The sequence below is a fragment of the Esox lucius genome, chromosome 17 (genome assembly GCF_011004845.1).
Source record: "Esox lucius isolate fEsoLuc1 chromosome 17, fEsoLuc1.pri, whole genome shotgun sequence".
NCBI classification, from domain to species: Eukaryota; Metazoa; Chordata; class Actinopteri; order Esociformes; family Esocidae; genus Esox; species Esox lucius.
In genome coordinates this window covers 41,215,207-41,227,476 of record NC_047585.1, presented here as the reverse complement: position 1 = coordinate 41,227,476, position 12,270 = coordinate 41,215,207, and the positions used below count along the sequence as shown (strand labels likewise).

The 12,270-nt window shown below is 42.4% G+C and overlaps 1 protein-coding gene across 7 annotated transcripts in view; it reads right to left on the bottom strand.

The window, feature by feature from the left end:
• The window catches only part of tox2 (TOX high mobility group box family member 2), a 104,522-nt gene that overhangs the window by 26,002 nt on the left and 66,250 nt on the right, over positions 1-12,270 (bottom strand). For all 7 annotated transcript variants that reach the window (XM_029114128.2, XM_029114130.2, XM_034287316.1 and 4 more), the window contains one exon: positions 7,282-7,542. In XM_029114128.2, coding sequence (XP_028969961.1) covers positions 7,282-7,542 — 261 coding nt within the window. The remainder of the gene's footprint in view (positions 1-7,281; positions 7,543-12,270) is intronic.

Here is a 12,270-nt window from a genome sequence, read left to right as displayed (position 1 = left end):
GATGTAAGGCACGATTAAGAAAAAAGAAATTAAATCCATACCTTATCCCTTGATTAGCTTAATCCTAAGGCTAATTGACATTATCAGAAAGATGAGTCCTCGCTAAAAGCAATGAATTCAAAGTCCTCCTTGACATAATGCAATTGGAAATAACTTTCTTTTTGGCTCAAATATTTCTTCAAAATACACAACCACAGTTTCATATCACATTCCCATAGAAATAAGGCACCTTTTCCCAGGAGATGATAAAAGAATTGAATTTTTCCTTATCGGTCATCTATTTTTCCAGCAGAATGTTATTACTTGGCTGCCGGCGGTTGCTTAGCAACAGGAAATATTAATAGGAGCTTTTATTAGCCAAGCTTTACCAGTGGAAGTGAGGAACATGAATGTGTTACATAAATCTTTAGACCTTTCAGGGTTTGTGCAAGTCTCTGTTTGTCCAGTGATTTATTATGGCGATGCTTCATTTATGGGAAAAGGGACTGTGAAAAACGAAAATGGAACATTAGCCTGAAGGACTATTTGAAAATAAATAATCGCGAAGGAGTAAAATAAAGCAGTTTAAAGGCAAGCTCCTCTTTTGGTCAGGTTTCACAGCGCAATCAAACTCAAACGTGTTTTATGCATCTATCTGAGTTAATTGGAAAATATATATATATAATATACATACACCATACACATGTTCAGAATACATACTGTACATAATGCTTGTCACACTATGATACAACTTGAACCTTTCAATCAACATCAGATGGAGAAGTATGTTCTACCACTAACCCAAAGGTTCTAGTTAAAGTTGGAGGAAGGGTGTAATTGAAATCAGTCAGCTGATCAATTAGCTCAGTTGATCAGCTGCGGTGCCTAGAATCCATTCCTGTAACACCTGAACCTCCACAGAAAAAGGATGGCGGAAAATTGGGGTATGTATTATTAACCCAGAATATCACTTTAGGACTGTACTATGTATTATCTAAGTTATTAACCCAGAACATCACTTAAGGACTGTACTATATATTATCTAAGTTATTAACCCAGGACATCAATTTAGGACTGTACTAGGCTACTTAAAACATGTTGTTGATATAAAGTAATATGTGATATCTTTTTTAGATACTATAGAGATTTGTCTTGATCACATGGACCAGTGAATTGGACTTCATTAGTTTATATTAATAAAACAATTACTTCATTGAAATTATACTGAGTAAGAAATCATCTTGCCCCAATTATGATCAAACTTAGTTTCCAAACCTGGATATGGCGTGCATGCACTCAGTGTTTGTTATTTTAAGAATCACATAATAAAGTCCAGCCATTTATTTTCTAAATGTGTTATCCATTTGCTAATTTACTTTGCATCATCCCACCGCTTCTCCACAGATGTAGTTAAGTTACTGAAAGCTCGCATTAAAGGAAACACATTAAGATGCAACTGTAGTATCTCATCATTAATTCATTAGGCTTGTCTGGGACAAATGAAGTTGACATTACGTCTCATCTTTCATTCACATACACTTAGCCAACACCTGCCATAAGCCCAAGAGACCAAAAACCCAACTAGCTGCTACCTTTAACATGACAATCGGGTCAGGATTAATTCCATTCAATTAATTTACAGAATAATAGTCAGAAGATTAAAGGATTGTTAATACAATCCACCATTTGAAACAATGGAACAATAGAGTGATACAAAACAGCAAGCTGAATAAAAGCATCCTCTGCGTCTTATGTTACCTCCTTATAATATAGTTAATTAACTTTCACAACAATGGGGGCCAGTGTATTGACCTTCCTCATTGTCCATATGCCTCCTTTAAAAACAGGGTACATCAGCATTTTAGCACAACATGCTAGCGGGGGCTAATACTGTGAAATGGAAATAAAAGGGAACAATGAAAAATACTCTGGTTTCATTTACCAACGTGATACATATTCAGATAGCTATTCAGTATGCACACTCCAATGTTGTTGACGACGACTAAGGTATCATAAAATGTAACAGCCAATCAAAGATGAATCATTCACAATGACAACGATTCCATGACCAAACATGGACGTGCGTATTGCATCGGCTTAGAATGTGTTCAGAAATGGTTTCCAGAACAACGAGTCCCCCCCACCGTTTTCGCCGACCAGGGACAGGGGCGTGAATAGACTGGGGTATGACTATCACTCTGCTCAGGAGCAGATAAAAGGGCACGTCTGCAGCAAATTCACAAACCAAAGAATGACGCTAGCTCGAGGAGGATGCTATGACGGTTAGCGCTTTAACAGAGACAGTGGCGGGCATACCTCGTCTGAATCCAGGCATCAGAGAAAAGCCTCTCTGGAAGATATTGGGTTTGTCCACAAGGGGCTCAGGACCACAACACAAAAAACCAGCTATGGCCCTTATGAACTGAATATGGCTCTCGACGACATGAGGAAAGTACAGTCAATTGCCTGTTTCAGGCCTGACAACAGGACAGTACCTGTGTAGATGAGGGGAGCGGCACTTTGCATTTGTGTCTCGCTGACGAGTGTTTCAGTTTGTTTCAGTAAGAGGGCTCAACTGAGTTTCGGGCTCGCTCAACTGCGTTTTAAAAAAGGTAACAATTCATTGAGAGTATAGGGACAATGTAAGTCTGCAGGGATGAATCCAGAGATTACCCATCAGCCCACAGGGTGGAATGTGAGTGTTCAGAAAGAAGAGGCCATCAACGCATACTGACAAGTGGATGTCCTCACACTTCATACCTTTTAGCTAATATTACCAGCTATCAGCTCATTTGCTTTTAGCTAACAACACAGTTAGCTTTAACTATTACAGGACAATCTAATTGGAATCAGCCTCATCTACTGGTTCTTCACATTAAATGTTATATATCCCATGAGACAGCTGGGCCTGAAACACAATTTCTAAATAATATATACAATATATAATAATATGACAAGATAACAAACTAAGCTATATGCAAAGTATAGTCCTGAACACGCCACCTTAAGTGATACCTGCAAATTGCTACTTTGATCCATCGTTCTGCTAGTTAACTGGATTTGGCACGCCTTGGTGTTAAACCCATAACCCTTCCAGTATGTACACATGGACCAGCTAAACCTATTTTCCTGAACAGCATCATCTTTTAAAGATCTAACACTTGAATCCTGAATATTATTTTTAAATGTTTAATGCTAAATACTGTACTTGTTTAGAATGAGAGTTACTTTCCATCTCCACAATATCCCCCCCCCCCTCTCTCTCTCTCTCTCTCTCTCTCTCTGTCTTTCTCTCTCTCTCTCCCTTTCCTTGCTCTTTTTTCTTGAGAGATCCAGACCCATTGCACTCTTTTCATTGCCCAGTAAACGTATTGAATCTGCCTGATGAAAACAGATCTAACTGCAGCGCCACAATAGAATGGCTGAGGCAGGAAAGATGAAACCTAATGGATTTTTTTTTCCCAATGTGCTCAAGATTGAATATAAGGCCTGACCTCCAGATGCCGTGGATCCATTTCGGGAGCAGATATTGTTTATGGAGAAGAAGACGAAGAAGAAGAACCCATAAAACCTCCCTGCACCATGTTCCGACACAATACGAATAAATAAAGAATACCACCATATACACCGTACATACAGTATGTATCATAATAAACCAATGTTTTTACGCTACAAAATATAGAACGATACTTTACACACTGTATAATAAATACAAAGAACAATACATTTCTCATCTGATTGGCCATTCTGGAAGATGTTGTAAGTTCGTTATCACTGTAAAAACCATAGCACTAGGAATCAGAATCATACGTTTTTTTTTTTTTTTTACTCCTCCGAACAAATTACATTTTGCAACTGTTTAGGTTGAGCCAACTAGAGATAGACTGTTTGGATTTAAGATGGCCTCTGCTGCTACACGGCGCAAGGCATCTGAAACGTTAATACCATGAGGTGTTTCACTAGGCTGACTCTGGAACAGACACACCAGAGATATTGAATCACCAATCATCCAGTGTCATCTGTGTAAAGGTCACGATCAAACGTGAAGTCACATGAATATTGTGATGAATCACATGCAAATACACTCCTTGCCTTCGGTGCGATGCTGTGCAGATGACTATCTACTGCGTATGTATAGCTACCGCGTATGTACAGTGGGGAGAACAAGTATTTGATACACTGCATGTGTTTTTTGCAGGTTTTCCCACTTACAAAGCATGTAGAAGTCTGTAATTTTTATCATAGGTACTGTTCAACTGTGAGCGACGGAATCTGAAACAAAAATCCAGAAAATCACATTGTATGATTTTTAAGTAATTATAGAGATCATATTTTTCCTGTAGTTCTTAACCAGGTTTGCACACACTTCTCCCAATCCTTCAGGTTTCAGGGCTGTCGCTGGGCAATATGGACTTTCAGCTCCCTCCAAAGATTTTCTATTGGGTTCAGGTTTGGAGACTGGCTAGGCCACTCCAGGACCTTGAGATGCTTCTTCCGGAGCCACTCCTTAGTTACCCTGGCTGTGTGTTTCGGGTCGTTGTCATGCTAGAAGACCCAGTCACGACCCATCTTCAATGCTCTTACTGAGGGAAGGAGGTTTTTGGCCAAGATCTCGCGATACATGGCCCCACCCATCCTCCCCTCAATACGGTGCAGTCGTCCTGTCCCCTTTGCAGAAAAGCATCCCCAAAGAATGATGTTTCCACCTCCATGCTTCACGGTTGGGATGGTGTTCTTGGGGTTGTACTCATCCTTCTTCTTCCTCCAAACACGGCGAGTGGAGCTTAGACCAAAAAGCTCTATTTTCGTCTCATCAGACCACATGACCTTCTCCCATTCCTCCTCTGGATCATCCAGATGTTCATTGGCAAACTTCAGACGGGCCTGGACATGCGCTGGCTTGAGCAGGGGGACCTTGCGTGCGCTGCAGGATTTTAATCCATGACGGCGTAGTGTGTTACTAATGGTTTTCTTTGAGACTGTGGTCCCAGCTCTCTTCAGGTCATTGACCAGGTCCTGCCGTGTAGTTCTGGGCTGATCCTTCACCTTCCTCATGATCATTGATGCCCCACGAAGTGAGATCTTGCATGGAGCCCCAGACCGAGGGAGATTGACCGTCATCTTGAACTTCTTCCATTATTCAAATAATTGCGCCAACAGTTGTTGCCTTCTCACCAAGCTGCTTGTTTACTGTCCTGTAGCCCATCCCAGCCTTGTGCCGGTCTACAATTTTATCCCTGATTTCCTTACACAGCTCTCTGGTCTTGGCCATTGTGGAGAGGTTGGAGTCTGTTTGTTTGATTGAGTGTGTGGACAGGTGTCTTTTATACAGATAACAAGTTCAAACAGGTGCAGTTAATACAGGTAATGAGTGGAGAACAGGAGGGCTTCTTAAAGATAAACCAACAGTTCTGTGAGAGCCGGAATTCTTACTGGTTGGTAGGTGATCAAATACTTATGTCACGCAATAAAAATAAAATGTATTATTAAAAAATCATACAATGTGTTTTTCTGGATTTATGTTTTGGATTCCGTCTCTCACAGTTGAAGTGTACCTATGATAAAAATTACAGACCTCTACATGCTTTGTAAGTAGGAAAACCTGCAAAATCGGCAGTGTATCAAATGCTTGTTCTCCCCACTGTGCATCAGGTTTTCAAGATGATGGCGGTATGGATTCTCCTTCTGTCTAACTAGACAAACAGAAAATATACTCACCGGAAACATCTTTAGGGATCAAGAATATTTGTAGCAACTGCTGAAAGTGGAAGAGACCTAAGGCTGTGAATAACAACAAATAAATAACACTAGGATTTTTATTTAGGGCCCTTCGAGGACCAAAGGACACTGGAATTATTGAACGTCTCATCCCGTTTAGCGTAGCAATGAAAAGGAATGACCTCCGTGCATGTCCTCTCAATCGCCACATTGGACTCCCCATGGCATCATTCAAAGAAACACCATTATGCTTTCATGGAATATCCAATACCCATATTGACTGTATGGATAATACTCACCACAGTAATAGAAAAGCAAAAAATCAGGGGTTTTTTTTCTTGCGCGGACGCCATTTCCAAAGCCATAATTGTGTGGACCGGTAATGTGACAACATGACATGTGTACTATTCAATGGTCCTAAGTTATTAACTTGAACCCGCAGTCTCTATTTGGTTTCTGTATGAACATTTCTGATTAGATTCTGTCAGCTAAAATGACTGTACATTTTTCTGACCCGGCAGACAGAAGTGTCTCTCCTCTCTACACAGGCGGCTCCAGTGTGGTGCCATGGTACCACGAGAAACATCTACAGTGTATCCCAAACAGCATGTTCTGCATATGCAGTAATGCACTCATTGACAATAGGACGCCATTTGGGATAGGTTTCCGCAGTGGTATAGAGGGGGACCTTATTGCAGACACATAGAAACAACGTATGGTTTCTGCCTTTCTCATGAAAGGCAATTATAGAAGGATGATCGTTTAGGACACACTGAAGCAGTTTCACACCAAACCAGTTCGGGTACAGGGCTGGGGAGGTTGTATTCATATGGCAATCGGAGTGTTATTCATATTGGACGCTTCATAGGTTGGCTGGTGCTCAGTGTTTAGAGAGATATGACTGTGATGGATTTACCCACAAACCTTTGTGTGTCAGAGCTGTCAGGGCAGCCACCACAAACTGTATGAGAGACAGTTCTGCTGTTCTGTTCTCTGCCTATTCTCCCTTTCACTAGGTATTTAACTGTATGAGAGACAATTTTACAGCCCTGTTCAACACCTATTCTCCCTTTCTTTAGATATTTTTACTGTATGAGTGACGGTTGTACTGCTCTGTTCAACACCTACTTTCGCTGGATATTAAATATTGTTGCAGGTCAAAAAACTTGTGCAATTTAACATATTTAAACAGTATTCAATTTGAAGGGTAGGCATTGTAGGATTTTTAAAAATGTTTTCCCAAAGCCTAACAACAACCTTTGTTCTGAATCAAATGATTTGCCAATATGCCGATAGTTCTTTTTCGAAAATTTCATTTTTTCTTTATCTATTTCAAACTGAAGACAAGAGACAACTAACCCAGCCATGGACCACTCCGCCAGACACCGGAAGACACAACACTACGACAGAAACACCAAAACCCCTCTGACAACACGGCTGGCAAAGCTTGCCCTCGACACTGGTCCGCAGCTTCCATAGAAACCCACGCAAAGCCGAAACGAGTACACACTAAAACGCTTCCTGAAATGGTGTCTTGAACCTGGGGACGGCGCGCCGGAGGGAACTGCTTGTCGGGGGACTCACCGAGGGCATCTGGCCGGAGAGCAGGTGGCCGTCCTGGGCCAGCATGTTGGACATCATGAGGGCGGGCAGCTCCGGGTAGCTGTAGGGGTTGAGCAGGCCGTTGTGGTGAGGCCCCAGTGAGTGGCACAGGTAGCTGGACTCGGGGTCCATCAGGTGGAGAAGGGGGGGCTCGGGGTGATTAGGGGGGGTGATGGGGGGGATCTCGTAGTCCTCGTCTCCCGCTCCATTCCCACCGCCGCCTCCGCCCTGTCCGGAGTAGCTCTGCGAACCGACACGGAGCGAACAGAACGTTATTTAATGAAGAACTTGTGCAACCCCAAGCTCCTCGGAAATAAGATGTATAAACATGATTGAGACTATAAATCAGCACCAAGTCCCCAATGACCTCCTTGACCCTAACTACAGCATAATAAAACTCTTGTGTTTAGTTAACTGTGTAACGGTAGCCATTCAGACTAGAACGCCTCCATCGTGTACCTGTAGTAACTGCACACGACCCTAAAGTAGACACACAGAAACCTTATTTGATTTTATGTATGTTCAATGCAGCATGTATGCATATCTATGTATTCCTGTTTTATCAATAGGTCTACCTCGCTGTGTGCTGCAATACAGAAGATATGATTAGATATTCTAGAGTGGGATATGTTTTTTTTTAAATACACGGGAAATTCAATAGGGAACGAAAAAGCAATTTTGTCTGTGACACTCTGACTTGACTCTTTTTGTAATGACTGAGTCAAATTAATCATCACAAATAATATTCTGGTGTCAGCCATTCAAGGGCTTTTTAATAGAATTTTTATGATTCATGTCTTGGCATATACATCAAACAGTCACTTCTGCAACATTTCAGAAATCAATTCAATATCATCTTTGTGTAGGCTGTCATCCCCTGCACAGGATTGGTCATTTATCTCTCAAACAAATCCTTTCGGAAAATACAGGAAAAAAAACACTCAAGGAAAAAATGGTTCCCAGAGAGCTCTTTTCTAATAAAATGTTAGTAAATAACTGTATGCACTGTATTAAGGCACAATTACCTAATATCAACCCATCATCAATCTACTGTGGCTTTTACCAAAATGATCAAATCTAATAATGCATTTAAATGTGCGATGTTGAGGAAGAACCAGGAGATTTCAAGTCAATCCATTAGCTTCCACAATGCTGCAAAATAATCAAACCATTTAAACTGGTTAATGTTGAGTAACAATAGTGGCAAATGAAAGAAACAAACTCCAAAACCACCACAAAAATATGCCTCAATCTGGTCACAACCAAGGAAGTTGTAATTGCAATTTATTACTTATTGTAAAGGAGTGCTATAGACCTGGAATGAACACAACCCTTAACCTGCTTTCATCCCCTGGCTAAAACTGACCGTGAATAGATGAAAGGGAAAAAATGGAATTGCTTCCATTTGATTTACTTTGTCCCAAGCATTGTCTGACATAGCGTGGATATTAATTTTCTAAATTGTCGTTTGAAGACAGATGTTTTTGTAAACCTTCAGGGATCGTGTTATTGTTTGGTCTAATGGACAAGTAAACGAACATTTCCGGAGATTCAATTTCCCTCATAATTGTTGGAAGGAAACTAACTTGTCTGCTGTAAACATGAACCATTGTGTGAAGTGAGTCCCTCGTCAAATCCTCGGGGAGAACTCACATCTCCGTGATCTTTCAGTGAGGTAATGCGCCAAGCATTGTTAACACTTAGGCGAGTTCCCAATGACACCCTATTCCCATTATAGCGCACTAATGTCGACCATACCTCCAGAGGCCCTAGCAAAAATGTAGAACACTATGTAGGAAATAGGGGGCCATTTGGTATATAATCTCAGTTTCAAGCAGACATTCTTCTAAGCCTGGGCAGAACTAAACCATAAAAGGCTCTAACACTTTGCACAGTCATCGCTTATCTTACTAGCTAGCATAGTGAAATGACGTTGCCACGATCAGCACTGACGGTACCAGCGGACTTCAGTCCCAAACAGTCACACGCAGGCTCTGCACACGTTTTCACTGCAGGATTTGCATTAGCGTTGCCCATCAACGCCCTTTCATTTTCGTGAGGAAATGACCCGCTTTTTGCTGTTCACTAGAATATTACGTTGTCTCTTAGTTTCACAGCATGTTATCGTTTAAGAATAAAGAGCTTGTTGACACAACCGTGGGCAATATATATATATCGTTTTCCATAGTAGAAAAACACTTTTCCAATAAATGAAAATAATTTTCTCCATCAAATGTTTAGTTGCATACAGGAGCGCTAGTGGATAATGTGTACGTTACAAGTTACATTACTCTGGAGCCTGGTGAGATGCCCTTGATGATAAAATTTAAATATCAAGGACGTTCCCAGTTGAATAGTTGCAAGATAAATAATTCATATTCCATTCAGAGTGAGATTGCATGTACAGTACACAGAGACTTTTAGAGGGGAAAGGGGTAAAGAAGAGTAGGCATCAGCTAATACATCCTGCTTCCCCTTTAAATGTCTAATCTAGACAATGGCATATGTACGTATGAATTCGTTTGATGGATCATATAGGCCAGAATCTGTCCTCTGGCAGCGACTTCAACAAAGGCGTCTCCATCGTTTCTCAATGCCATATTTTATTATATACAATACATACGTGTGTGTGGGGAGGGGGGCTGTTTCTTGATCAATAGAGTTAGCATTCCATTTGGGAATTTACTTCCCAATGTATTCTGGGTAAAGAAGTAGCAAACCCTGTGTGGCGTGCCAAACGGCCCCCTATTCCCTATTCAGAGCACTAGCTTTGACCGGGGTCCTGACCAGGACTTGTGTACTGTATAGGAATCCGTGTGCTGATTGGGAAACCGCCATTCTGTTCCGTTTTAATTAAGTGCGGAGGTCTTCAGAGAGTTCCACACACATTTTAACACACTTTTCATTTAAAGCAAACAGATGCACAGACAGTTGGTGTGGGGATGGAAGGAGAGGGACAGCGGCCTTGATTGGGAAGCGTTCCAGGCTATATTTTTTGGCACCCGGCTTATTTTCCACAACGACAACGCGCTAGGCGGTGTCACAAACAGGACTTATCTGGCACCGCTCAGTAGTGCAAGGCGTCCGTACCGCCATATCTGGCTAATGACTTTCAGTAATACTGATTCCAACGTCATTCTCTCAATGTTGCGTCTTCAGGACACTAATAAAAATTCGGACGGGAAATGCCAGGTCTTGGCTTACCTATTCATTAAGGAACCACATACGATGTCTTGGCGTTTCTGTTCCACTGGGGTAACTCACTGCCATCACGCGATTATGTATACGATATTACTAACAACAACACCACCGTTGCGATATTATTAATAGCAATACCTATGGCAGCGAGCTTGATACACAGTACCCATCCCCTTGTGTTAAAAGTGTTTCCCACATAATTGAATAGAAGGTCACGGCCCACGTTACGGGCTCTTGAGCCCTCAGACCCGACACCCTAGTGTTAACCGATACGAACGATGTTATCGATCCACTCATACACACACCTTGAGTCAGTAGAAAAGAAAACCAGGTGAAGGCAGTGGCTCCACACGGGCCTTCCGACCCGCAGAGGGCGGGACGATCCAACTGGGCATGGGGGGTTGGGGGGAGTGGCTTGGGGGTGGGGGGGTGTGGGGGTGTGCTGATGACGGATCTGCCCCGTCACTAGTGGGCACGTAACTGCCTACTGGAAGAGGTCCGTCTAAAATGTGATTTCTGCATGTACACCCCCCCCCCACCCCCCCACCCCACCCCCCCACCCCACCCACCCCCCCACCCCACCCACCCACCCAACCATCCCCCGCAACTTCAGCCTAGGAAACAGTCCTGGTTATCTCCTGCTTCCATACGGCATGTTTTTCAAGAAATTAAAGCAGGGTGGAGGTTATGGTTCGTGCAGGGAGGAATCTGGGTGCATCAGACATTTTCGTTCAAGCTGAATTTCTCTACGTAGGTAGATTACTCCTTGTACATCGTGCCGTAGACAGGACTCAAGGAGGGTGTCATAACCCATGCTTATTTTATTCTGCTCCATTTGCAGATATGCAGTCAAATACTCAAGATATTAGTAAACCTGCAATAAATAAATCGAGGTAACAAACAGTCCTTCTCAATGACTGGGCGACTTCACTGCTGTAAGCTAAGAGCTCCGTACTGTCCAGTATGACTTTAATCAACACAACGCTGACGGTAAGAGCCTAATAATTAGGTTCCTCAGCCGAACCGTGCTCAGTCGCTGCACACGTAACGTAACGGCAACGTAACGGGAACGAAGAAGCATGAAAGTGTGTTTGCTTTCAAAGTGTTGTTTGTGGCTTGTTTGGACAGCTTTTGTCTCTCTGACTCTCTCCCCGTCTCTCTCTCTCTCTTTGTATCCGTCTCTGTCTCTCTCTTTTTATCTGTCTCTCTTTGTCTCTGTGGTATACTGTACATGTCTCTCCATACCCCCCCCCCCCCCATTCCTTATTACAGGCTTTAATTAAACCCATCAGCTGTGTTATGTTGCTACACTATCATGTCGGGGTTATCAACACACCACAAAGAGCCTCTCTAGAATAACAGAGAGGGTCTGGCTCAGGTTACAGCCACCAGACACCTCACACCCCCTCCACCATTAATTCCTTCCCTCAAACCCCCATCTCTCTCATTTTGTCTCTGTTTACCTATTAGCATATCTCTCTCCCTCTTCCTCATTCTCTCTCTTTCTCTTTGTCCGTTATTCTCTCTGTTTCTCGTTGTCTCGTATTGTCTCCCTTTCTCCCTCTCTCGTTCACTCACTTTCTCTCTGTCTCTTATTGACTCCCTCTTCAATTTGGGGAAACTGAAACGCCTGGCACTCAGTGTCTGCTTGGCTGAAATGGAGGGGAACACGCTACGGGCTGATCACTACAGTAGCTTCATTTCTTGCAAGAGCAATTATGCACCGCAATGCTATCAACACAAATATTCCCAAAATGTTTATTACATCCACAA